The following is a 27226-nucleotide window of genomic DNA, read 5'->3' as shown; positions in this document are numbered from 1 at the left end:
ATATTAAAAATTGGAGAATCCATAACAATAAAAATAATAGTAGCCTACGTACCCACCTCAACAGCTGACAAAGAAGAAATAGAAAATTTCTATGAACACCTATGAGAAACATTACTGAAAAAAACAACATACACAATAGTGTGTGGAGATTTCAATGCAAAGATTGGTACAGAATTTATTGAAGAAAAATACATTGGACCGTGGGGGAAAGGGGAAAGAAATGAACGTGGTGAACTCCTCGCAGAATTTGTAGAAGCAGAAAGGCTGTACATTATGAATACTTTCTTTAAAAAGAGAACTGGAAAAAGGTGGACTTGGCAATCTCCAAATGGAGAGACAAAATGAAATTGATTTCATCCTAACAGATTGCAAAAGAATAATAAAAAACGTCATAGTCATTGGGAAAACTTACTGCGACATTCATTCAGACCACCATCCAATAAGAGCCACTCTCAAAATACATAAAAAAAATGAAGAACGCATACGAGCACAGTCCAACCATAAAAAAAACGCTCAAAACAGATAAACCCAGAAGAATTTAGAAAAAAAGTGGAAGAAAACGAGTGGAAATGAAAAAATGACATCGACGAAGATTTAACAAACTTTAACAATAAATTAATGAACTGCAAAGAAAGAATCTCGTATGAGCTCACTCCTAAGACCAGGAAACGCCTATCAGCAAGAAAATAGAACTATTAAAGAAAAGAAGAATGCTGAAAGATACAGGAAAAGATCGTCTAGAATATAAAATTATTTGTAAACAACTGAGGCAGAATATCAAAGATGACTATAACATATATAGAACAACAAAATTGGCAGAAGCAGCTAGGCTCCGCAGTAGCCTAAAAAAAAGTAGAAAAAGAAATAAATCAGCAAGAAAATAGAACTATTGAAGAAAAGAAGAATGCTGAAAGATACAGGAAAAGATCGTCTAGAATATAAAATTATTTGTAAACAACTGAGGCAGAATATCAAAGACGACTATAACATATATAGAACAACAAAATTGGCAGAAGCAGCTAGGCTCCGCAGTAGCCTAAAAAAAAGTAGAAAAAGAAATAAATCTAAAGCAACCACTACCGTCAACCTTCATAGACAATCAAGGAAACAGACACACAAACAGAGGTGAAATGGAAAAAATAGTAAAATCGTTTTATGAGAACCTTTACTCATCTAAACAAGTAATCAGAGCTCCAGTACCTGACAAAAATTTGGAAAATCTGGAAATACTCTGTCCAAATTGAAGAAATAAAACTGGCTATCCACCATATGAAAAATGACCGATCACCAGGAATTGACGGTATAAAATCTGATGAATTAAAAATGGGTGGACAAATACTCTTTAAAGCTCTAGCAGAAAGGTTTACCCGATATATATAATTAAGGAAAGTACCTACTGAATGGAAAACATCAAAGACCATAATTCTACATAAAAAAGGTAATAAAGAAGACATCAGTAACTACAGACCTATCTGCACACACACACACACAAAATATTCGCCAGAATCATCCTAAACCGAATACAAATCTCCATCAATGAAAATAGTTACAAAGAACAGGCTGGTTTCAAAAAAGGCTTTTCAACAATAGATCACATTCAAACTATTACTCAGCTAACAGAAATATGCAGAAAATACCAGATCCCACTATGTCTTCTTTTTATAGATTTTAAAAAGACATTTGACACTGTTGAGCATAACACAGTATTCCAAACTTTAATAGAACAAGCCGTAGTAAAAGCATACATCCAACTCATAAAAGATATCTACAAAGAAAGCACAACAAATATCACCCTTTTCAATCACCCGATTAAAATTAACTTAAGTAGAGGAATACGTCAGGGTGATGTCTTATCACCTAATCTCTTCACATCTACTCTGGACAGCATCATTCGAAAAATTGACATGAAAGATGGAATATTGATGGTGAAATATTAAATATCCTATTATTCGCTGATGATGTGGTATTAATATCTCACTCACCCAAACTCTAAGAATCAATGCTGAATAACATAAGCCAAAACTGCCAAAAAATTGGATTGGAAATACACCCTGACAAAACAAGATGGATGAAAAACAAATACTGTAAAGATCATACAATCACTCTAGAATCTCACACCATCGAAAAAGTTGAAGAATACATCTACCTCGGCCAGCCCATAAAAATGAATAATGATATGTCAAATGAAATAGCAAGGAGAAAAAGAGCTGCTTGGATAGCCTTCAACAAAATAAAATCAACAATTACCAACCAAAACATAGATATAGACATTAGAGCCCATCTTTTCAATAGTCACATCTTACCAGCATTAACTTATGGTAGTGAAACATGGAACACAACTTTAAAAGAAGAACAAAGCTTAATAACAACTCAACGTGCAATAGAAAGAAGAATATGCAATATAAACAAAATAGACCACGTAAGACACACAGAGATCAGGAAGAAGTCTGGACTCACAGATATAATAAAAACACTCTACAACAGCAAAAGAAGATGGGCAGGACATCTCGTCAGAATGAGAGACAACAGATGGACAGTCAGAGTTAAAAACTGGTATCCGAGAGATACCAAAAGGAAACCTGGAAAGCCAGCCTTAAGGTGGGAAGACCCAATGATTAAGAAAGTTGGAAGAAAATGGAGAAGAAAGGCCCAAGACAGGAATAGCTGGACTCTTTACGACCTGCAGTCATGGAGAAATCCTGACTGAAACCACAGGTCCATCAAGGTAATATATATTTATAATAATAATTCAATTATAATAATTAAAAAATAAATAATTTTTTTTTAAAAAAAAGCCATTCCATTTTTTTAAATTATTATAACTGAATAATTAAATAATTATTATTTAATAATTAAATAACTAAATAATTAAATTTAAATAATTAAAAAATAAAATAAAATAAAATAAATAAATAAATAATAATAATAATTAAATACATTTAGGAAATTTAACCTTAGCTACTTAGGTAGCGCTTTGTGAATATAACAGTTATTGTTTAATTAGCCTTGTACCTGTACTGATGATGCCTGTGATACTCAGGTGAAAATTCTACGAATAAAGAATAATTTATGTGAGTTAATTCTGTTATTATAATAGTTAGTAATATTACAGAACCTTGATGTAAATACAGTTATGGAATTAGATGGTGTGCTAGCTCGAGTTTTATGAGAAATTGCTATTGATATTGGCAGTGCCTTTGAGCACATTAAGTGGGTTAGTCTCAAGGGGGGGGGGGGGATGAAAATAGTTCCATTGCATAAAAGGAGGCTCCAAGGCTGAGGTAGTGAATTACCAACCCACCCAACATCTTAGGAGTGGTGATCAAGATACTGGAGAAGTTGGTTATGGGAAAAATCCAGGAATGAGATACTATGTTGGGGCACAACATGGTTTTGTGAAGGATAGGTCATGCCTCAGTAACTTATAATAGAGTGACAGCTGAGGTGGATAAATGTAATGGGTATACAGTGATACTGGACTATGCAAAAGCTTTTCACATGATATACCATGGAAATCTGATAAATAAATTACTGCACATGGGGATGGTATGAAGTTAGTGAAATAGATAAGAGGATGGTTAATGGAAAGATACCAGACAATAGTTTATTAAAGAGTCAAGTCCAGTAGAAAAGAACTTCACACATGACCCAGAGGAAAAAATCACTCAATGTAGTTTACAAAGAGGCTTTGATATAAATGAGACATTATAACACTAATGTAAACTTACAGTGTTCAAAGAATGGGTATCAGCTAGATGGAAATTTTTTTATATTTCCATAATTAAAATGAATACATTTTTTTTTAAAATTGTTTTAAACATACAATACCAACATTAAATTAAAGTGACATTTAAATATTAATTAGTCTCTATTAAGTTTATTTATAGCAAACTTAGGATGTCTCTAAGTATATTTAATCAACCTAAACTTGCTATAAATAAGAAATTATGCAAAGTGCATGTGTTATATAATCTTATGATTCTACATATTGCAGTCAATTAATGTGCTACAAATTATTAAGAAAATGAAACTGCAGGCCAAACCAATATCACTCACCTAGTTAGTTCATCAACTTTTGCAATAAGATCATCTTTTACAATGTTTAGTGCATTTCTGTAAAAAAACGGCACACACATGCCATGGTTAATCATGCAAGAAGATCAGATAGGTAATGAAAATGAAAAAAATAAAAAATAAAAATCACTCAGTAACATTCAAATGAGAACAAACTATTAAAGGTCATAGCTTACTTTGTGGCCAAAAGTTCATTGTTTTCCATGATCAAGTTTTCCACCTCTTTGCCCATTCCTTCAAAATTAAAATATATTAATTTAGAAAAAGTATGTTCTATATTGCACAAAGTGGTAACACAATAACTTTACCATTTGCAAGGCTCCTAACTTATCTGAAGTTGTCAAAAGAAGTTTGAGCTTTAATAAAAGTAGTATTGAAATATATGCATAAACTTTGTTATTACTGTTGTAATACTCCAACTTACTGACTAACATAAGTAATGTATAGTATCTTGGCATGTACATATAGTATCTTGGCTTATTTTTACTTTTACTTCATGCTTATCAGTACATTGATACAATACAATTTATCCTTGAAAAATATTAAAATATCTAGTTGTATGGCATCTGGAGGATGGGTCCGTGCAATATAAGCTCAAGAATGATTAGGACTGCCTTGTGAAAATCTCATGCATATTTATTAAGCAGTAGCTTCACTATCAGGATTTGCTAATTTATTAGAAGACAAGAATTTAAATAAAAAAAACAATATTTTATTATTTGCTTATTAGTTTGCTACTCAAAATTATAAGTGAAATATAAGTTAAAATTATTAGTAAACTATAAGGAAGTTATAAAATATTACATTTTAATTGAACTGTCTTCTATTTATTTTGCAATTCATTTTCTACATAAACCTCCAAACCATCTTATTCAAAGTAACTTATATTTATTTTCTACTGTAATATCAAAGTATCATTTACAGCATAAAAGTAAAAGAATAGAAGCACACAAAATAGAATAGAACTACATAAATATAATTGACAGGCTGCATATTTGCCAAATAGTTGAACAATATGGACTCCTTACTCAACTACATACAACTAGGGTTCTTATATCAGGTCTTATAGAAAATAAATTACATCTTGGAAACATATTCCTTTTTCCAAGACACAACTATTATTGTAATTGATCAGATCGCATAAAAATCTTTCATTCACCATATATCCTCTGTATCAAAACAGTTGCATACAGGTGGAATGTTCCTACTATCTGACTGCTCACAGAACATTCCACAGATTGCTTTGCTCATCAAATGCATTAATATAACAAAAATTTGCTTTCATAGAAAATACTTATAAAGAAGAGTTATAGCTGACATTAATATAAAACTTAATACAAAAGTTTAATTCTCAACCCAACCATCAACCAGAACATTATTATTATTATTCAATATATTATTCTACCTTAATCCAACCAATATATAAAAAATAAGATAAGATGAATTGCCAGAACTATAGAGGAATTACATCATTGAATGTTACATACAAAATTTTATCAAGTATGATATATAAAAGATTAGAACCATATATAGAAACAATAATAGGAGAGTACCAGTGTGGTTTCAGAAATAAAAGATCCACAACTGATAATATATTTATGCTATGAAATATATATGAAAAATGTTTAAAATATGCTATAGAACTTCATAATTTATATATTGATTTCCAACGAGTACTTGATAAATTAAATAGACAAGATATGATATATAACTTGAAAAATCTGGGAATATCAGAAAAATTAATTAGATTAATTAATTTACATTAGAAGGATCCAAAGCAGTAGTTAAAATACAAGGGGAATTAACGGACCCCTTCGAAATAAACTGTGGAGTAAGACAAGGAGATGTACTTTCAGCAAGTTTATTTAATTTGGTACTTTAAGCAATAATAAGAAAGTTAAATATGAGAGGATTTATTAATAATAAATTAATACAAATATGTGCATATGCAGACGATATAGCAATAATAAGTCACAGGAGAAAAGATTTAGAAATTTGAAGAACTTAATAGAAATGCTAAAGAAGCTGGATTACAAATTAACAAACAGAAGACTAAGTGGAAAGACAATAAATAAAATATTACATGATATAATATAGGTGAATACAGTTTTCAAGTTGTAGATAGTTTTAAATATTTAGGTTTAATAACAACAAACAATAATATATCCAATGAAATTAATAGTAGAATCATGGCAGGAATTAAGTGTTATTATATTTATAAAACGTTACTGAGTAATAAGATTCTTAATCATAATTCTAAATTAAAACTTTATAAAACAATTATAAGACCTGTAACAACATATGCATGTGAAACATAGCCATTAACACAAAAAGATATAGCTAGACTAAAAATCTTTGAAAGGAAAATATATAGACCAATAAAAGAAGAAAATGGAAATGGAGAATTAGAACAAATAATGAATTTGAACAACTAATTAATGGTGAAGATATATCTTACAACTTTAAAAGTTAAGAACTGGAAGAATATTGCACAGAAAAGAATGGCTAAAAATTGTTTTGCAAGCTAAAACTCATAAAGAGTTGAAAGCTAGAAGAAGAAGAAGAATATTATTCTATCTAAAACAGCTAGATCAGTTCAAATAAAATAAATAGTACATAGAAACCACTATCAAGCCAGTTACACTCACTGTCTGTGGTATTTAAACTTACATATATTACCGTGACATTAATCATCTTACTTCTACCACATTTCACGCTTCATAATAGCCAGAAAATTATCAATTGGCATTCAAAAATGACAAGTTCCCATTCTGGATTTGGTAAGTAATTCTAGATATTGACAATATAAACAACATATTGTCAACATGGGGGAAAAGCTGAAGTTTATAATTAAAAAAATAATTTAAAAAAAAAGCTGTATAAGATGCAGCTTATAATTCCCTTGTCTGATATTATATAAATATATTCATGCTTCTCATCTCAGATATACAGATATACAGGGTGTCCAGATTAGAGGTGTCCAAAAATAACGGCTTATAATGCGAGAACTACTCGTTATATTTTCTCAAACTAAAACTCATTCTAGTTTTAAGAGAAACTTGTGTCATAGTTCATAGTTTTAAAGTAGTATTTATTAAATATACTGCTATATATTTCAGTCTGAAATTAGCACACTATCGTCAGCAGCTTAAAAACATTTTTCGCAAGGTAGAATGCAAGCAATTGATTTATTCAAAATAGAACAGGTTGCATGATGTTAAATTGCCAATAGCATTATGCTTTCACTGAATAAAAGGTTAATCATAAAAGTGTAAAATAAATTGCAGATCTATATATATATATATATATATATAAATGTATATATAATTTATAATATCATACTAAACAGATCATCAGATAGATGTAGTATTTAGTTGGTTTTGGTTTCTTAAGAGGCAGTCTTTGTTTAAATTCTTTGGTATACAAATTCGAATGCCTATTTTTGGAGAGTGCTGAGGCCTTGCTTCACTGCCCTAACTTGAATTGGAATGACTGCCTATCCTTATCAAAAATATGGGAAAGTTTGATTCGAATAATACATCATTAAAGGATTCTTCTTCTTTTTTTTTTTTTTAACTAATTAATACCAATAATGATATTTTATAAAGATATAAGGTCTTAAGAAATCAACTAGATACTATATCTATTTGAGGATCTATTTAGTGTGATATAAATTATATATATATGTGTGCAATTTATTTTACACTTTTATGATTAACCTTTTCTTCAGTGAAAGTGTAACACTATTGCCAATTTAACATCACACGGTTTGTTCTATTTCAAATAAATCAATTGTTTGCATTCTACCTTGTAAAAAATTGTTTTTAAGGCTCTGACAATAGTCTGTTAATTGACTGAAATATATGGCAGTATATTTAATAAATAATATTTTTACCTTGTGTTTTTGTATATTTATTGTATAGAACTAAAACTCAATTGATAGGAAATCTCTGCAAGATTTGTTTTTTTATCACACTTTCAAGGTCACTAGTGTGCATGCACAAAAATTGCATAAGAATGGCTATTGCTTTAGTCGAGATCGGAAGACAAGGCCCAACTGCCTGGCCACCTAGATCTCCGGATATGACTCCATTGGACTAATTTGCTACTCACAGTCTTTAATAAAGCCCCCAAAAAGTGAGCTTTATTAAAAACTGAGAGTATCAAGAAAAGTTCAAGATTTGGACAATTTGAAACAGTGCATCGTTGAAGCAGATGCTCTAATAAAGCCTCATATGTTGGAAAACACTTTGCAAGAGCTTGAGTATCATTTTGACATCTGTCGAGTTACAAAAGGTGCCTATTGAACTTATATTGCTAACCATCATAAAAAAACTTGATGAGTTACTCTCTATATAATAGCAAAAATTATTTTAACAACTTATATATGCTGAGATATGTATGTATATTTTTGAATACCTCTACTCTGGACACTCTATATTGTGAAGTTTGTGTTACCAACAATATTACAAATATTCTTAATAAGTATGCAATATATAATAAGAATATGCTGCAACATAGAAAACTAGACAAAATAATTCTTCATAATTAGTAAGTCAATGATTTAAATGTAAACTCTTGATGTAAGGATAAAGACAACTTTACACTCTATGAAAGTTGCATTCTGTTATGCATAATTACATATAAGATTCCTCTTAGTTTTGAAAAAAGCTGCACTTGAACACACTAACTCATATTCATATACAAGAAATATGTGATGGGATTAAGACATGGGCTAGGCAAGCTGAATTAAAATGCTCTTGGTAAAGGTTTTGTTTTACCTGAAGTAATAATCAATACAGATGGCAAGGATTCAATTACTTGTCCAAGCTAAACACAAGCAAATATTATTATTACGGTAACTCCATGGAGTCAGTAGACTCATCGCAGGAGACCCAAACTAGCAAAACAATATCTGTCATATCTCTTCTTGAATTCATTTACAGACAAAGAGCTAACAACTAAGTCAGGCAATGAATTCCACTCATTCACCATCCATCAAGCAAAAAAACCTTGTTCTGACACCCTTGTTAACCATACTCTTCTTTAATTTCCAGGGATGAACTCTTGTTCTTCCATCACTATCACACAGCTGAAACTTTTCCCCTGCATCAATCCTATAAAAACCTTTCAGTAATTTAAATGTTTCTATCATATCACCTCTTCTCTGCCTATCAACCAACCTCTGCAATCCACAAGCTCTCAATCTATCAATGTAGAGAGCATTTTTACATCACTCATCAACTTAGTCACTCTTCTCTGAACCCTCTCCACAGCCTCATCTCCAAGGAATCCAGGTGACCAGACCTGAGCACAGTAATCCAAATGTGGAGGTATCAACGCTTTATATAGTGGAATGATAACCTCTTTATTTCTGGATGTCAGTGTGTTCCTCAACAACCAAGTAATCCTATGTGCAATCTTGGACACCTTAGCAATGTGTCATCTGAACTTCATCTCCCTATCTACCAACACCCCTAAGTACCTAGCCTCATCAATCTTTTGGAGTACTGTTCCATCAATGTAGTACACAGCTGGTAATCTTTTAATCCCAAAATGCATGACTTTACACTTTTCCACATTGAACTGACATCCATTATCTTTTGCCCATTCTACCAGCTTATTTAAATCATCCTGCAAACTTTCAACATCAGCTTGATTTTTTATTGCGCTACCCAACTTTGCATCATCAGCAAACAACTGAATATCTCCCTGTAAGGCATTTCCTATATCATTTATATACAAATCAAACAACAATGGCCCAAGCACAGAGCACACCACTGGTCACCTGCCTCATCCTGGACTCGGCTCCTCCATATACCACCTTCTGGTATCTCTCCCTGAGTCATTCTCCTATCCGTATCACCAATTTAGTATCCATTCCCATCTGCTCCAATTGCGTAACAGTGTTCAATGGGGGTATCCTGTCAAAAGCCTTAGCAAAATCCAGAAGTACCACTGTGTAGCCAGTTCCTTTGTCCAACTCAGATGTCATTCTATTATGAAAAGTTAATAGATTGCTAAGGCAGGATCTACCTTTAACAAAACCATGTTGGCCTCTATAGAGTATCATATCCTGATCCACCCATTCTTGAATTTTGTCTTTAACCAACTTTTCCAATACTTTTACCACTACTCCTGAGATGGTGATTGGTCTGTAATTAACTACCGCAGTTTTAGAGCCACCCTTATGTAAAGGAACCACTTCGCCTAACTTCCATTCCCTTGGGACCATACCAGAGTTCAAACTTAAATTAAATATCCAAGTAAGAGGGATTGACAATTCATTTGCATATTCACGTAACACCCGAGCTGATATTCCATCTAAACCTACAGCAGTATTTGCATTTAAATTTTGCAATATATTAAATACCTCTGATTTCTTAGCTTCAATTCTCACATTAGTTATTGCTACAGGTACAGAGATATCCTCACTTGGGTGATAGACTTTTGAAAAGTGATCACTCAGTAACTCGACTATTACATCTGATTTTGTCACTTCAGTCAGCATCCACTAAACTTATCCTTCCGAAGTCATTCTTCCTTTTACTTGCTACATAGCAGAAGAACTCTTTGAGATTACCCTTGATCTCTTTGGCTAAGGTCATCTCATAATCTGATTTAGCTTTTCTTACTATGCTGGTTTTTTACTATTTTCTTACTATTTCTTAGTATTCTTACTAAGCTTACTATTCCTAGCTTGAGCCTTGTACTGCTCATGGGTGTACTGATCGCCTTTCTCCTTGTAAATTCTCCATGACATTTTCTTTTTTTGCAGATCAAGTTTGATACTACTACTCATCCATCTAATGCCTGCCTTCTTTGACTTCCTGACCATGGGGACACAATCTGATATTGCGTTCCTCAGATACCTGCTGATTTTATTCCATGCACTGCTAACATCTTTCCCCTGCAATATGTTCTGCCATGGGATGGCTGCAAGCTCCCTCTGAAGCTTGTTATAATTGCCTAACCTGTAGTTCCGTATATACTCCTTCTTAACAGAAAAATCCACAGATTTTGCAACCTCCCAAGTCAATACCACATGATCGCTTTCACCAATTGGAAGTAAGGAGGACACCTTACTTATTCATATAACCTCTGAACCAATAACCAGGTCCAACACTCTCACACACGTGTCCCTTCAGTTATGTGCTGTTTCAAGTAATTATCTCATAGAAGATGTATGAACTCCATTTCCTTTTTGCTACATGATATTTCCTCCTTCCAAATGATATCACCATAATTAAAATCCCCCATAATAATCACTAAACCTGCTGCATGAATTCAATATCTCCCCCTGTACTCCCTAGCCTATAGCAGCATCCAACTGTATATTTGGTTGCATTGGTCACTATTTTGCACCAGACCACCTCAAATGAACTCTCATTCACATGTCTATCATCTTGATATACTACTTTCTTTGGCTGCAACACATCAGCTATCATCAACAGTACTCCTCCCCCTGTTCTATCTTCTCTATCCTCCCTGAAAATACTCTACCCATCACATTCAATTCCAGTGACCACATCTTTTGCTGACAGCCAAGTTTCACTAATGCCTACAACTTTTGGTGAGATTGCACTGACTAATGCCAAAAATTCTTCTCTCTTATTTCGAATGCTTCTTGCATTGGTATACAAAAATTGCAGATTCCCTCTAGATCTTGTACTGGCTTTAGAGCTGATATATAAGTCACTAATTTCAGTAGTCCCATACAGATTTTTATCCCCCTCTCTTCTGCAATTTATTCTGCATATAAGGATAAATAAATATACAATCAGTGCTAAAGTTTCTCTCTCTTACACTTAACCTTTTCAATATTAGTTTCCCTGCCCAATTACTTCAACTTGTTCAGAAAACAGTAACTTCTTCAATCGCTTATGTCCTTCCATGTTCAAATACTTCTTTTGAAGTATTTATTGACTAATTGATCACAGATCTCATGGAAATCTTTCATTCACCATGTAACCCATGTATCAAAACTGGAAGCAAAAGGGTCATACTCAAAAATCTGATATCTTCAGTAAGATCGGGGATGTTTTTTTTTTTTCCCTTGGTGCAGTGATATTAATTTTGTGTAGGAACATACATCTGCTTATATTTGGTTAGGATAAGGATATAAAAAAAAAAAAAGTCATAATTTAGTATAAAGAACATGATGGTTTATTATGCTGAGCAAAAATAAACCACTAACAAACATTATGCACAATCAATTATCCAATACACCAGGAAAGCAATTTGTTGGTTGGATAACTGAAGGTACAATTACATGGTGCTGTATCAGAAGTCAGGTGACATTATAACACATTTGAAGGTCACTTATTTGAATGTTTAGTCAATTGAAGGTTGGTTAATTGAAAGATTACTGTATTATAATACTACATATTATATCAGAAAAGTTATAGATGAGAAGGGCCATGTGAATGTTGCTTCATTGTAGAAGAAATCAAAATTATTGTGACTTAAAACAACAGTTGTTGAGAAAAAAAACAACAGGGTTGGTATTATCTGGCAATGTCCTGGGAATGTGAACAATTTATGTGAGATCACCAGTGATAGCATATGCATGAGACATTTCTAAATCCAGAAATTCTAAACAATTTCACTTAAAAGAGAAAATCAACATGTAAAGAAAGGAAATTAAAAGTTCTGAAAAGAATATAGCACTAGAAGAGGAATATAAACATCAAATGAATTTGACTAAAAAACTGAATAGAGAGTTTAAAGCTAAAGAAGACTGAAAAAAATTTAAATGCTAAGTCAGAAACATCAGACATGGAATATCAGAAAAACAGATGCAAATCACTTTTTAGATGAAGAGAAAGAGTATGCAATTATAAAAAAGTGAGCCCTAAGATAAGTATAATGATTGAAGAATCTGAAAGATAGTTATTATGCAGATGTCTTTTTTGTTTTTCTGATTCCCACAGTGCTAGAATAATTGGTCTTAATTTATAAACACTTACATTATGCTAAAATTTGTTTTATTTTTTAACTTTCCAAATAAGAGTATCAATCCCATTAACTTCATCAGCATCTGAAACACCTTTGCATACTGATAAATGCATTATTCCTTCTAGATAGGGTAATGTATTTATCAACTAGAGTAAGCTATTAACAAGTGAAAGTAATGTACTGTACTGAATTCAATGAATTTCACAAGTTTAACATAGTGATATCATCAACTTTTGCAAGCAGATTATTATTATGATTAACATCTGACCTCCATGGAGTCAAAGGTCCATAGTCTCTCATTCAAAAAGTATGCATCTCCCTTATCCAGTGAATGTGTTACCTTCTTGTAATACATAAGCAGACTGCTAAAGCATGACCTTCCCCTAACAAATCCATGCTGACAATCATAAAAAACACTGCTATTATCCATCCATTACGGATACCTAGTCCTCGCCAACTTCTCTAACACTTTAACAATTCCAGACACAGAGACTGACCTATAATTTATATCATAAGTTTTATTCCACCCCCCCACCCCCTCCCTTTGTGAAGTGGAACAATTTTTCCCACCTTTCATTCCTTTGGGATTCAGCCCTGTTGCAAGACATGTAAAAAAAGATGTGTCAAAGATGCTATTAATTCCATAGAGCATTCCTTTAAGATATACACTGATATATATTGTCAAGTCATACTGCTTTATTTACATCAAGTTTGCTTAATTCCTCGCATACCTTCTGCTCATTCATCATCGGTCCCTCTTCCACCATACCCTCTATACTTTAGCTTTTCACGATGATGTTGCCCTACCCAATTATAAACTGCATTAACAAGCCGTTCATTGAATACTTCAACTATATCCTCCACATCACTTACCAATATATCAACATCAACATCATCCTCCCATAGTCATTCTTTCTTCTGTGTGCCACATACTGAAAGAACTCGCTAAGATTTTTATCAACTTGATTGGCTAATTTCTGCTATACTGTATTTTTGCTGTCTTTACCAGCCAAGTCACCTTCTTGCCCTGCTCGTTATACTCTTCATGCAAATGATTATTACCAACATTCATCTTGTGTTGCCTCCACAGTGCCTTCTTCCATATTTCATGCTTATTCTCTTCATTCGTCCATTTTACTCCTAAATCATTTAGGCTTTTCACCTTTGGATGGTGTCCAGATAAGTTTTACTAATTCAGTGTCAAGTCTATGGAATGTCAGATACAAGGAGAAATTGAGGAAATGCACCTTGCAGAGCATTGTGAATAGAAAAAGAAGAAGAGGGGATATAATTGAGACATATAAGTTTTTCTTGACAATTTTCTGGGCATCCTTGTGTCTTGTCTACAGATATTTCCATGGCCATCATTCAGCAGAACCAGCATCCATTATGCCATATATTTCTTCCAGATCTACAGGAACTCATACTACAGCTGCTCAACATCATTTTATAGTCAAACTGCATACTCACCAAACTACTATTCCTAATCAGCTTTCATTCCTTCCACCTCAATTCTGTGGAACAGTCTTCCTGATGAAGCATCTCCAAAAGACTACAATCTTCAACAGTTCATGAAGAATATCAACAGATTACTCTATTTCTGACCTTTCCCTCACACAACACCATCTGCCTGCTATAGGCTCTTCTGCTTTTTGTGTACGGTATTATAATACAAAAAAAAAACAAAACAAAACAGTGAACAATGAAAGGAAGTTCAGAAAATGAGAGGACAGAAGTCAGATGAAGAGGAAAGGGTGGGGGGAAGAAAGAGAAAGACATAAAGAGTAAAGGATTCAAGCAAGAAAATGGTGTACAAAAACTTCATGATTCTTGATATATGCAGAACAAGAATTTATAGGAATGTTTGTCTGAGAAAATGAAAGAAAATGTAACTATGGTAATTAAGAAAGATAAAAAATATGAATGTTATGAGAGTGATAGCAATAGCTGATACAAATGTTGGGTTGACATAAAATAAGATGAAAGGCTTATCAAAAGAAACAGTAGAAGGAAAGGAAGAAAAATTATGAGAAGTCAAGTAATGCTGCTAATTATGATGAACTATCATTGAAATATTTGTGAAAAATGCCACCAGAGGAAACTCAATTCAGTGAGAAAGGTCAGTAATTAACCTAATTGTTCTCTTCTGTACTGAATCAAGGATTTTCAATGATTTTTTTTTTTAAAGACACCATCCCAGAAGTCAAAACAGTATTCAATGGATTTGTATACAGTTATTAATTCTTCAAAGATAAAGTAATGATTGGACGCTTGGAATTTGGAAAGCCAATTCTTGTGATATGCTCTTGGCAAGAAAAAATTGAGGTTATAGATACCACAAGATTTTTAATGACATCCTGTCTGGAGAACTATATATTGTTGAAACTAGTACCAGTAGAAAATAGTTCTGTTTTGTGAGAAATAGGATGGAGTTTCATAACACTGAAGTTAGCAATGTTATCCCCCTCCGCCCCCCAGCCCTTAAGAAGAATAGTCTGGAGATCAAAATTTAGGACTGCAGAAGTACGAGGGTGGTCTGAAAAGTTCTCAGTCTAACAATGAAAAATCGAATTTATAATTTCCAAAATTATTTTTATTTTTCAACACAATCTCCCTTAAGGCTAATACATTTATTCCGGTGATGATCCAGGGCCATTATACCGTCCCTGTAGTGGTTCTCAGTATGATCTGCAAAAAATCCCTCTATGGCTGCAATCACCTCTTGATTCAAAGAAAAATGCTGACCAGCGAGGAAGAGTTTTAGTTTTGGGAAGAGATAGAAGTCAGAGGGAGCCAAATAATTTTTTTCTTCTGCAAACCGAGTCTTTTCTCAAGAATTTTTTCATCTAGTCTGGTTAAAAAATCGGAATAATATTCCCGGGTTATGGTTTTACCGTTTTCAAGATAAATTAATAAACAAAATGCCTTTAGCATCCCCAAACACTGATGCCATGACCTTTCCTGCTGATGAAACCAACTTCGTCTTCTTTGGTGCTGAACAAAGAAGACGAAGAAAACAGTGTGGACAGCACTCAAAACAGTGCTGTCCACTGTTTTGACTGCTGTTTGGATTCTGGTGTGTAATGGTGGAAGTTTATTTTCCACTTGGTTAGACTATAATAAATTTACTTTAATCCTTTACCCAAGTGTAGGCAAACAAAGTTTGCACCTGAAGTATCTTCAGGAATGAGGCAACTCATAGTAAAGATGGACCAAGCTCTCATCACTCCTTGTCTCAGTATCTCCCATAATGCAAAGCACATCTCCTTCTGGACATGTATACTGCTATGCATTAAGGGAAGGGCCACTACCCAGACCGATTTTGACCTTTATTGCGGTCTCGTCAGTGGGAGGCAGACCCAGAAGTGGTGATACTAAGGCAGAAGCAATGGAGAGGTCATATTTACTTATATGAGTTGCCAAAAAGTGTACCACCTTATTATTAATTTACTCTGGATTTAGAGAAGGATGTTGAAAGTTTATTTTCCACTTGGATTAAAGGATTAAACTAAATTTATTATGGTGTATAATGGTGAATCCAAGTCTCATCCATAGTAATAAATCGATGCACAAAATCAGTTTTATTTTTGTTAAAACGCTCCAAGCACTGTTCAGAGATTTTCATGCGAATGTGTTTTTGATCTGCCGTGAGCAAGGGCGGCATTTTGGCTTTTACAAAGATTTTTATAACCGCACGATACTCAATTTTATCCATTTCAAGGGATACAGACAAAACGTTTGCTTCTTCAGACAGCTGTATAAAATAAACTACTTGATAGAATGACTTGCAATTTCACATGGATGCTTATGACAGATGTACCAGCTTAAAAAAAATCTTGCTGATAGTATTGCCATCTATGGTCGAGGCCGAGAACTTTTCAGACCACCCTCATATATAATCTGGAAGTGTAGTTTGTGAAGTGCATGGTTTGTCATATGATGAAAAACAAGTAAAGTGTATTGTTGTCAACAAAATTTAGTAACGGATTTCAGAATAAACTGAAGAATCATTTCTTCAGTTTATTCTGAAGAAATTCTTTGAATTTATTTCAATTTGAATTTTGAAATTGAAATTCTTCTGTATATGAAGGAATGAAGAATTCCTTCATATACAGAAAGAAGAACGACAGTAAAAGAACACAGTTCCATGTAGGATTAATGTCAAGTTTGAGGATAAAGATCCAGCCACCATCATCATTCATAAAGTGTGACCAGAAAAGAAAAAAAAAGCTGGCAATCCAGTATTAAATATTAAAAAATAGACAATCATGTAGGAACATACTTATTAGGCCTTTACAAAGAATATGATCAAATGATCATCAAACATTTGAGTTTTTCTCAACTTTTCATGATATCTGTCCAAAGATGAGTGACATAAACAAGCTCTCCTGATGATCAACAGTGTCAAAATCCATAATGGCAATAATCTGTTAGCTGAAAGGTTTCTAGAACTTCTGTCCTTATCAGTTAATGAAAAAATGTTAATGGATTTCACCATTATTTTAAAAGAATTAAAATGATAGCAACATGTTAGTAATTAGATGGTGACCCATATCAGGAATATGCTGAATATCATATAATTTTTAAAATTAAAGAAAAATACCAATAGAACATGAGAATGTGAATAAACACACACACACACACACACACACACACACACACACACACACACACACACACACACACACACACACACACACACACACACACAGGTCTCTTTTTATGCATATCTTTTTTATGCAGATTTGAAGTTATGCACCGCATAACTTCAAAACTTATGTACTGTTGTACGTAATGAACAGTGTGTTGCAGCACATTCTGGTGTAACATGTAAGCAGTGAGTGTCTGTGAAGTTTAATTTTGCATGTGAGTAAGTGTTTGTCTTTTCATTATCGAAAGTCTAAATTTTGCTCATTTTTATTTTAAAGATTTAATTTGGCCCAATGGAGGAAAAAAAGCACCAAAGAAAAGTGATTTCTTTGGAAATGAAAATTGCAATTTTAGATAGCTTAGCAAAAGGAGAGGGATCTACGGCAATTGGTAAACATTTTAATTTAGGCGAATCTACTATAAAAGCAATTAAAAAGAATGAAGTCGCAATAAGAAAATCTGTCATTTCTGGCACAAAACTAAGTGCCAAATTATTATCGTATACTCAAGAGATGCCTTATTAAAAAAAAAGAACAAGCACTCGTAATTTGGATTGAAGAATTAACTCTAAGAAGAATTCCTATAAGTGGTTATTTAATTAAACAAAAAACTCTTTGGTTTTATGAATAGATGAAGCAATTGGAGCCATCTACTTCCGCTTCCCAGCCTGATAAAGAATTTTATCAGTCTGGGAAGAAAAAGAATTTCGGCTAGCAAAGGATGGTTAACTGGGTTTTTTAAAAAGGAATGTACTTCATAACGTGAAGATTACAGGCAAGGTTGCAGCAGCAGATGAAGAAACAGCCAAACATTTTCAAGAGAAGTTAGCTAAACTTATTGAAGATGGTGGATATTGTCCAGATCAAGTATTTAATGCTGATGAAACAGGATTGTTTTCGAAGAAAATGCCTAGTCGAACTTACATCGCAAAGTCTGAGAAAAAAGCAAGTGGGTTTAAAGCAAGCAAATTCGAGTAACATTGTTACTTTGTAGCAATGCATCAGGAAATGTTGAAACCTCTCCTAGTAAATCGATCTCTAAGACCACGTGCTCTAAAAGGCAAAGATCTATAATAGCTACCAGTACATTGAATGGCTAATACAAAGACCTGGGTAACAACTGCTGTATCGACTGAATGGTTCAATAATTGCTTTGTACCAGAAGTGGAAACACATATGAGGCAAAAAGTTCTCGATTTTAAAGTTTTATTAATTGTTGACAATGCACCAAGTCATCCGCATTTAGAAAATCCAAATGTGCAGGTAGTATTTATTCCACCCAATACAACAAGCATTATTCAGCCATTAGATCAAGCACACTTGTCAATTTACATTGAATAAACTAGAAAATGAATCATTAACAGTAACTGACGTTTGGAAAAATTTTTTTATTTTGGACTGCTTAAATCATTTGCATCTACTATTGCTGAATAAGACCACAAACTTTAAATGCCTGCTGGAAAGCAGCTTGGCCTGGATGTATTGCAAACAGTGCAACCATGCAAACATATACATTATCAGCTGAAATCGTTACTTTGGCATAGGAAATTGGTGGAGAAGGTTTTGATATATTTAGCCAGAATGATGTAGACGAATTGCTTGTGGATAATGCCTTAAGTGATAATGATATTATTGGATATTGATTACCTTTAGATATCATCGAAGATCCAGAAAACGATAGTGAAGCGGAAGAAAAACCTCTCCCCCTCACTGCAAATATAATTCAAGAAGGTCTTGAATTGTGCAATAAACTGGAAAATCATTTTCTTGTTAATGACACAAATTCTGAACGAACCTTTAAATTCCAATGTGAGCTGAAGAACTGTATGTCTGGATATCGTGAGCTGTATAAAAAATGAGTAAAATCATCATCGCAAAGTTTAATCACTGATTACATTGTCAGAAGAAAAAAATCAGCACAGAATAAGGGTGAAGCTAATTCTGTTTGTGAAGAACCATACAGATCTGATGCACAGACCATCTCTTCTGGTGATGAAAGTGATTTCGTACCAGTTCGCAAACGTTGTCGATTATTGTCTAATAGTGACAATAATTCTGATGACAAAATGTAAAAAAAAATTGTTACTTTTCAATAAAATTAAACAAATAAAGCTTTAAAACAAACTTAGGCCAATCTTATTTTCCTGAATTTTTATAAACTTTTTTATGTGATTTTAGGTTTATTTTAATTCATTGCTTCAGTTTTATGCGGTTTTAGAAAAGTATGGAACGTATTCCTAATTTTTCAACGTAAGTTAGATATTTTTTGTGCAATTTTTTATATGCAGTTTTCTGTGGAACGTATCTACTGCATAAAAAATAAAAGAGACCCGACTGTATATATAAAAGGAAACACAAAATAGAATTAATTGTGGAGTATTTTGATGAGAATTATAAGGAGTATTGCTGATTTATTACCCTTCAGGAAGATTTAAACAGACTTTAAGCTTGGATAAATGAGTGGGGGTTGAAATTTTATTTTTAATAAATGCAAGATGCTGCAATTTGGAAGTCAGAGATATAATGTTATGTACAGTATTGGAGGAACTGTGTTTCAGGAAGTGGATCAGGATATGAGTAATGCTTGACAGTAGACCAAAATTCAGAAGACACATTGTAACGTGAGGCAAAGATTCTGCAGTGAACTGCTGCTATGATAAGGAGTACAATGTTCCATGTTTGGTATCTAGAGCAGGGTTTCCAGACTACATAAAAAGAAATAAAAAATTTTAAAAAAATATATAAAATTGATAAAACAGAGGGGAAAAAATCCTTAGCCCACCCACAGTATAAATGTTGCATAGGTTTACTAATACCCCTTCATGCTTGGGAATCACATAAAAAGAGAATGACAAGTAGGGATAAAGAGGTGGTACCACTATAAGGCACTAATCAGACCACATGGACTACTGTGCCTGAATTTGGTCACCAAGATTTAAATGCAAAGTAAAAAAACAGGACAGGGTCCAAAGATCAATGATCAAGGTAATATCAGGACTCCAGAATCTTGATTATATGGAGAGGTTGAGGGAATGCAAATTACAGAGTCTTCATGTAATAGTTCCACCTTAAATTTATTTCACACTTTATTTTGCTTTATCACTTTATTTATATTTTGCTGAAGAAGTCAAAATTTACAATCAACAGTCGATGTTCATTACCAATGTCTGCAGATGTTAGAATTCTAATATCCAATATTTCATATGGACTATTATTATTTATTACACCCTCCATGGAGTCAGCAGACTCATCATGAGAGGTTCATTCAATGGACAACAACAACATATTTATCATACTGAATCTTAAAATCCTTAATATTCCTGCATTAATAACATATTCTAATAATATGTTCCATTTACCCAGAATTCTCCACATAAAAATCTACTCCTCACAACGCTCTTCACCACACCTGCAAGACAAGATGCCTCTGGTACTTCCCTCTCACATTCTACTCTTTTTCTAATTTAATCTGATAAAATCCCCTTACTAACTTAAACATCTCTATCATATTATCTCTTTTCCTCCTACCCACCATGTGATCCCTGGACATTGTTGTGAGCAATGCTGGATGTTGGATGGAGCTTTGGTTGTGCTCGTCTGAAATAAGCCTGTTTTGAAAACTCCTATCTGAAGAGCAGGACACACACGTCTCTTTACAGAGGACTGCATAGAGAAAATGCTGAGTGCTACTCTTAGAAACATTGGAATGTAGAGAAATGGCTTTCTGGTGATGACATCATTAGACCTGCAAGGAGATGGTGTATACTCCAGAAAAACTACACCCTGCCCCAGCACAGCAAATGTTGGGAACCTTCTTGTCTGACTCTCTCTAGCAATGGTGGACTCACTGGATATGGTTGGTGGTCTTGAAGGGGCAAATTCAATTACTCTACCAGTGATAAGTTGCAAATATGGTCTGCTTAAGGCTATAGATTACCTTTTAAAGCAGGCTCAGCAGGTGATAGAATAGGGCAGGTAGTTAAGTTTGTAAATTAGCTGTATGTGTTAGGGAGCAGATTAATATGCTTGGTCAAATATCAGATTAAGGTGAGCATTTGACTGGCCAAATCTGTGGCAGCCCTAACCTCGAATTGGCAATGTGCCAGACTCCACCGCAGTACATATAGCTGATTATTTATATGGAAAGAGGTCATATGGAGTCGCGGGGTGAAGGGCTCTCGACACTCTTCTTCACGTACATTGAGGACTGAATTCCTTTAGGCTCTTAATGTGGGATGAGGGCTAAACACTTCTAAATCAGAATCCTGTCTAGTCACTGCAACGATATCATTCTTGCCTCACACACTGAAAGCTAGCATTAACTGGAGTTGCTTTCATAATGTTACAGTATGATTGTTCTGGCAATGAGTTCAGTAAAACTAAAGAATCAAGGCAATGATTGAGACTATGCAATTACTGCTTCCACTGATTGTGTTCTCTACATCCCATCTCTGCTTCCCAAATTTCAAAACCTTATACTTTGCAACATTGAATTGACATCCTCAATCATTTACCCATTCAGCCATGTATTCAAGTTCTCTTGCAAAGCTACAGCATCTGCTCTACTCCTGATAGAGCTTCCCAACTTTGCATCATCTGCAAAAAACTGCATATCACCATTCACACATCTCCAAATATCTTTTACATACAATTTAAAAAGCAATGGACACAAAACAGGCCCTTGAGGTACACCACTAGTAACTTTCTTCTTCTGGGATATCACTCCTCTATAGACAACTCGCCGATACCTATCAGACAGTCAATCTCCAATCTAGCGAATTAATCTACTGTTCAGTCCCATCTGTTCCAATTTAATTACCAGCTTGCCATGTGGTAATTTATCAAACACCTTTGCAAAATATAAACATACCACTGTATATGCAACACCCTTATCCAACGCATTTGTCACTTTATTATGAAAAAGTAAGCAGATTGCTAAAGCACGATTCCCTTTATTAAATTCATGCTGGCTGCCAAAGAGTATTTTTCTGTTGTCAGCCCAATTCTGAATCTTGGTCCTAACTAACTTTGCTAATACCTTAATTATAACTCCAGACACACAGACTGGCCTATAATTCAAAGTCCTACTCATCACTTCCCTTATGAATTGAAACAATTTTACCTGCTTTCCACTCCTTTGGAATTTGACCCAGTGAAAGACTCATGTTGAAAAGATATGTAAAAGCTGTTGTTAACTCTCTGGAAACATTCCATCAAAAAATGTGAAACAGCATCAAGCCCCACAGCCTTATTTACATCAAGTCTATTCAATTCCTCATATACCTCCTGTTCACTTACTAACGGTTCTTTCTCTTCCTTCTTTCCCACTACTTTCAAGTTCTGCATGATGTCACATTCACAAGAATGAAATACCTTTCTAAATTGCTCATTAAATATCTCAACTATATGCACAACTAAAGTTAAGCAGATGTACCTACTGTTGTGATATACTGCCCATATCTGCCTCCTGAGAGGTGATGCATTGCTCAGTTTTTATATATTTTTGGAAGTCTTACAATTTTCATCCTATCACCTTTAGCATGCTAGAGATTACACTGGGTAGTCTCTCTCACACTTAGAGCATTTTCTGTTTTGCTCTTATAGTCTTTATTCTCATCATCTTTACTATCACATCTGGCAAAGATAGCATAGCCATAATAGGCAGTTTCAGAATGATCATATATTTGACATTTAAAGCAGTGCAAAGGGTTCAAACTATAGGGTTCAGCAAATCACAATTTCACAGACCACACTTTAGATGTAGTCACAAAATTATAACTTGCCATATACATAGAATTAGAAAAAAAAACTCAGAAGTGCTATGTAGAAGAGGTTATGCATTACCAATATTTTGGAGTCAGCAGTAGAATGAAGAACACCAAAATTCAATAAGTATGGCTAAATCAGTATTAGTCCATAGATCGGCGATTAAATAGTATAGATAGCATGTGGTGTAGAGTGCTCTCCTACAATGCGTCCATATCCATGGAGGTGTCATGTAGTAATAATAATAAAGTCTTCAATAAGTATTAATTGATCAAAAGGCTGGGAAATAGTCATTTTCAATCCAATTTCAGTCCAAAACAGTATGACAAACTGTTTGTGCTCTGAAGATAGCAGTTGGAAATCCGGCAAAACTATTAAACAACTAAATAAATAAAAATCTTATTTATTTTGTTCTTCTGGTGAATGTTGCATGACCTCAGATGAAAACTGTCAACATCTATGCTTTACTTTATAATGTGATCCACATAATTCCATAATCCACAAGGCAGTATCTGATAAAAGCAATGTATGACTGCATACCAAGGGTAAAACGAGTAAATAGAGTAGGAGTGAAATTAAGCAAGCTGTGCTGGGAAAAAAAATGTTATGGAGGAGGTACAAGGCAGTTGGTAGTGATTGGACCCATGAAGAATAAAAAGTGCAGGCTAGAAAGGTGACAAGCATGGTAAAGAAAGAAAAGTTGCAGTATGAGAGAAGATTGGCTGGTTAGGCCAAGGTTAACTAAAGGGAATTTTCCTGCTACATGGCAAGCAAGAGGAAGAATAATTACAGAAGTCATGGCAGCAGACTAACAGGTGCAAAGGATATAGTGGAATTATTAAACGAGCACTTTTATATCATATCAGCAAAAATATCATACTGGTGTAAATGATGTGGTAGAATATATATAAGAGAGGCAAGTATTAGGAGAATTGGAAGTGAAACAAACAGAGATGTATCAGATGTTAGTTGGGTTAGATGTGAATAAGGCTGTGGGAAATAATGACTATCACCACGTATTCTTAAGGAATGTGCACCACAAATGGCTATGCTAATGAGCTGGTTATTTAATGAACGTCTTGCAGTGGGTAGGATTTCTAAGGAGTGGAAAGAAGTCAAAATAGCACCACTCCACAAGCATGGTTTTAAGACAGAAGTCTCCAACTACAGGCCAGTCTGTATAACTGTGGTTGTGATCAAGGTGTTGGAGAGATTGGTAAGGAATAGAATATAGGATTGGGTTGATGAACATAGCATTCTTTATGATGGTCACCATGGATCTGTAAAGGGTAGGTCTTGTTTTAATAATTTACTCTCATTTTATGATAAAACGACAAATGTGTTAGATAAGGGAGAATTATATACAGTGATATTCTCAGAGTTTGCAGAAGCACTTGATAGATTACCACATAAGTTAGCAGCTTGTACACCAAAATGATAAGTTGGTGTACAAGCTGCACAGGATGGGAATAGATAGCATATTAGTTAGATTAGTGATTCTTAACCTTTTCAAAGTCACGGAACACGTACGATTATAAGAAAAATTTGCGGACACCAAAAGCATTAGGGTCATAAAACTAACAATAGAAATATGCACGGACTTGCCTTTTATAAAAATGGAACTTATTTTAATGTGATACTTGAGCTTGGGGGTGCTTAAGGGTGAGAGCTGTATAACTCAGAGGAGACCTCCACGTAGCCTTTAAAGGAATGCGGAGAACCAACCAGGGCTTCTGACCTAATGTCCAATCCTCACCTTCTCGTGGTGCACCCTGTTGGGTATCTACTTGGATAATGAACGAAAATTAAGCTGGCGATTTGGGATTTATTTAGAAATTGTATTCTTATTGGCTTAAACCAAAATAAAAAATGATGGTACAACATGACAAAATTTCATGCCGGCTGGAAAGTTGCCCGGTAAAATAAGGTCACCGTTGTTTTTGCAAGGGAACCAGGGTGAACAGCGAAAAGTCAGCTACTGGAACAAATCTGAAAACACACCCCAACTCAACATCACCAGAGTTAAAGATCGGTACTATCAACATAAGAAGCCTAAATTGGCAAAGAAATGGAGCTAGCTGAGGAATTAGATAAGTACCAGATTAACATAATAGAGGTGACTGAAACAAAAAAGACCAAAACTGGTGAGATCTTCCTGAGCAATAAATACAAAATGTTATATTCAGGCAATGACAATCAAGGAAAAGAAGGAGTAGCCATGGTATACAACACAAAATACGAGGCTAATTTTCTTGAATGGCAGTCAGTCTCAAGTAGAGTAATGTGGGCAAATATGAGAATGGGGAACTGGACAATGAGACTTATTTGTGCCAATGGTCCCACAGAAGGTTCTACTAAGGTAGAAGTGGAGGAATTTTTTGTGGCTTTAGAAAAAGCAACTGACACAACGAAAAAGGAAAAGTTGGTCCTTGTTGGGGATCTAAATAGCAGAGTAGGAAATGATTGTGAGACATACAAAAATATTTTGGGAAAATTTGGAGATAAGACCAAAGCTAATAATAATGGCAAATATTTGTTGGATTTCTGCTCAGGACATGGACTGGTTATTATTAACACCATGTTCCAACATAAAAATGTGCACAAATTCACATGGAGAGAAGAGGCTAGGAATAAGAAAAGTCTCATTGACTATGTTATTGTTGATAGTGATGTTTACTCCCTGGTGCAGGACACCAGAGTGTACAGAGGATTTGAAATTGGAAGTGATCACTATTTAGTCTTGAGCAGGATAAAATTGAATTTCATATTGAAAAGAATAACATGTAAGAAAGTTTTAAAGGAATAAAAGTTGAGCAGCTCTCAGATGTGAACTGTAGACTAAAATACACAAAGATTATTGAAGAAAAAAATGAAAGAGTTTGGGAACAGGAATCAAACCTTGGAAATTCAGTGAAATGCCTTGAAGAAAGCCCTGATTGATTCAGCTAGGGAGGCATGTGGTGAAGTTGTCTGCAAGGATAGAAAAATCAGAACTCCATGGTGGACACAGGAAGTTAAAGAGGCAGTGAAGGAAAAGAAGAAAGCATATCAAAAGTTCCTGGCAAATAAGTCAGCTTGTGGTCTTAGAGAATACAGAGACAAATGCAAGAATGCTAAACACTGTGTAAAACTATCTCAACAAAAGACATGGGAGGACTTTGGCAAAAATATAGAAATTAAATATCAAGAAGGTGGCAAAATATTCTGGCGGTTGTTGAAGAAGCTTAGAAATGGAGGAAAGAGTACTGTAAAAGGAGTTAGAAATGATAAAGGTGACATGAAAATGGGAGAAAAAGATATCCTTGAAGTATGGAGTAATTACATTGAAAAACTGCTAAATGAAACAAGCAGTGATGACAGCACAGTGGTAAAAAAACACTGACCAGGCATGCAGTCAGGAATACATATCCATACTTAAAGTAGAAAAAGCCATCAAAGGCTTGAAATGTGGAAAGGCAGCAGGAGTAGATGATATTTAACCAGAAATGCTGAAGTATGGTGGTATAAAAGTCTTACAGTGGCTGCACTGCATAGTTCAGAAAGCCTGGACAGAGGGACGAATTCCCGATGATTGGAGTAGAGCTCTCGTAGTACCCATATATAAAAAGGGAAATAAAACTGAATGTGAGAATTACAGAGGTATTTCCCTACTGAGTGTTCCTGGCAAGATCTATGCAAGTATACTGGAGAAATGGTTGAGAAGAATTGTGGAAGAAAAGCTTGGTGAAGAACAAGCTGGATTCAGGCCAAATAGAGGCTGTCAGGAACAGATCTTCACT

At 34.2% G+C, this 27226-nt stretch overlaps 1 protein-coding gene across 1 annotated transcript in view; it reads right to left on the bottom strand.

The window, feature by feature from the left end:
• Positions 1 to 27226, bottom strand: part of LOC150106702 (C-Jun-amino-terminal kinase-interacting protein 4-like) — a 713212-nt gene that overhangs the window by 425791 nt on the left and 260195 nt on the right. Inside the window, 3 exon segments of the mRNA XM_090393457.1 lie at positions 4057 to 4113; positions 4251 to 4308; positions 7417 to 7434. Coding sequence (XP_090249583.1) covers positions 4057 to 4113; positions 4251 to 4308; positions 7417 to 7434 — 133 coding nt within the window.

This window comes from Typopeltis vanoorti, chromosome 5, assembly GCF_054136105.1.
Source record: "Typopeltis vanoorti isolate ZY-2024b chromosome 5, IOZ_Tvanoo_1.0, whole genome shotgun sequence".
NCBI lineage: Eukaryota > Metazoa > Arthropoda > Arachnida > Uropygi > Thelyphonidae > Typopeltis > Typopeltis vanoorti.
Note: the sequence above shows the minus strand (reverse complement) of the source record. Positions and strands in the feature narration are given on the sequence as shown.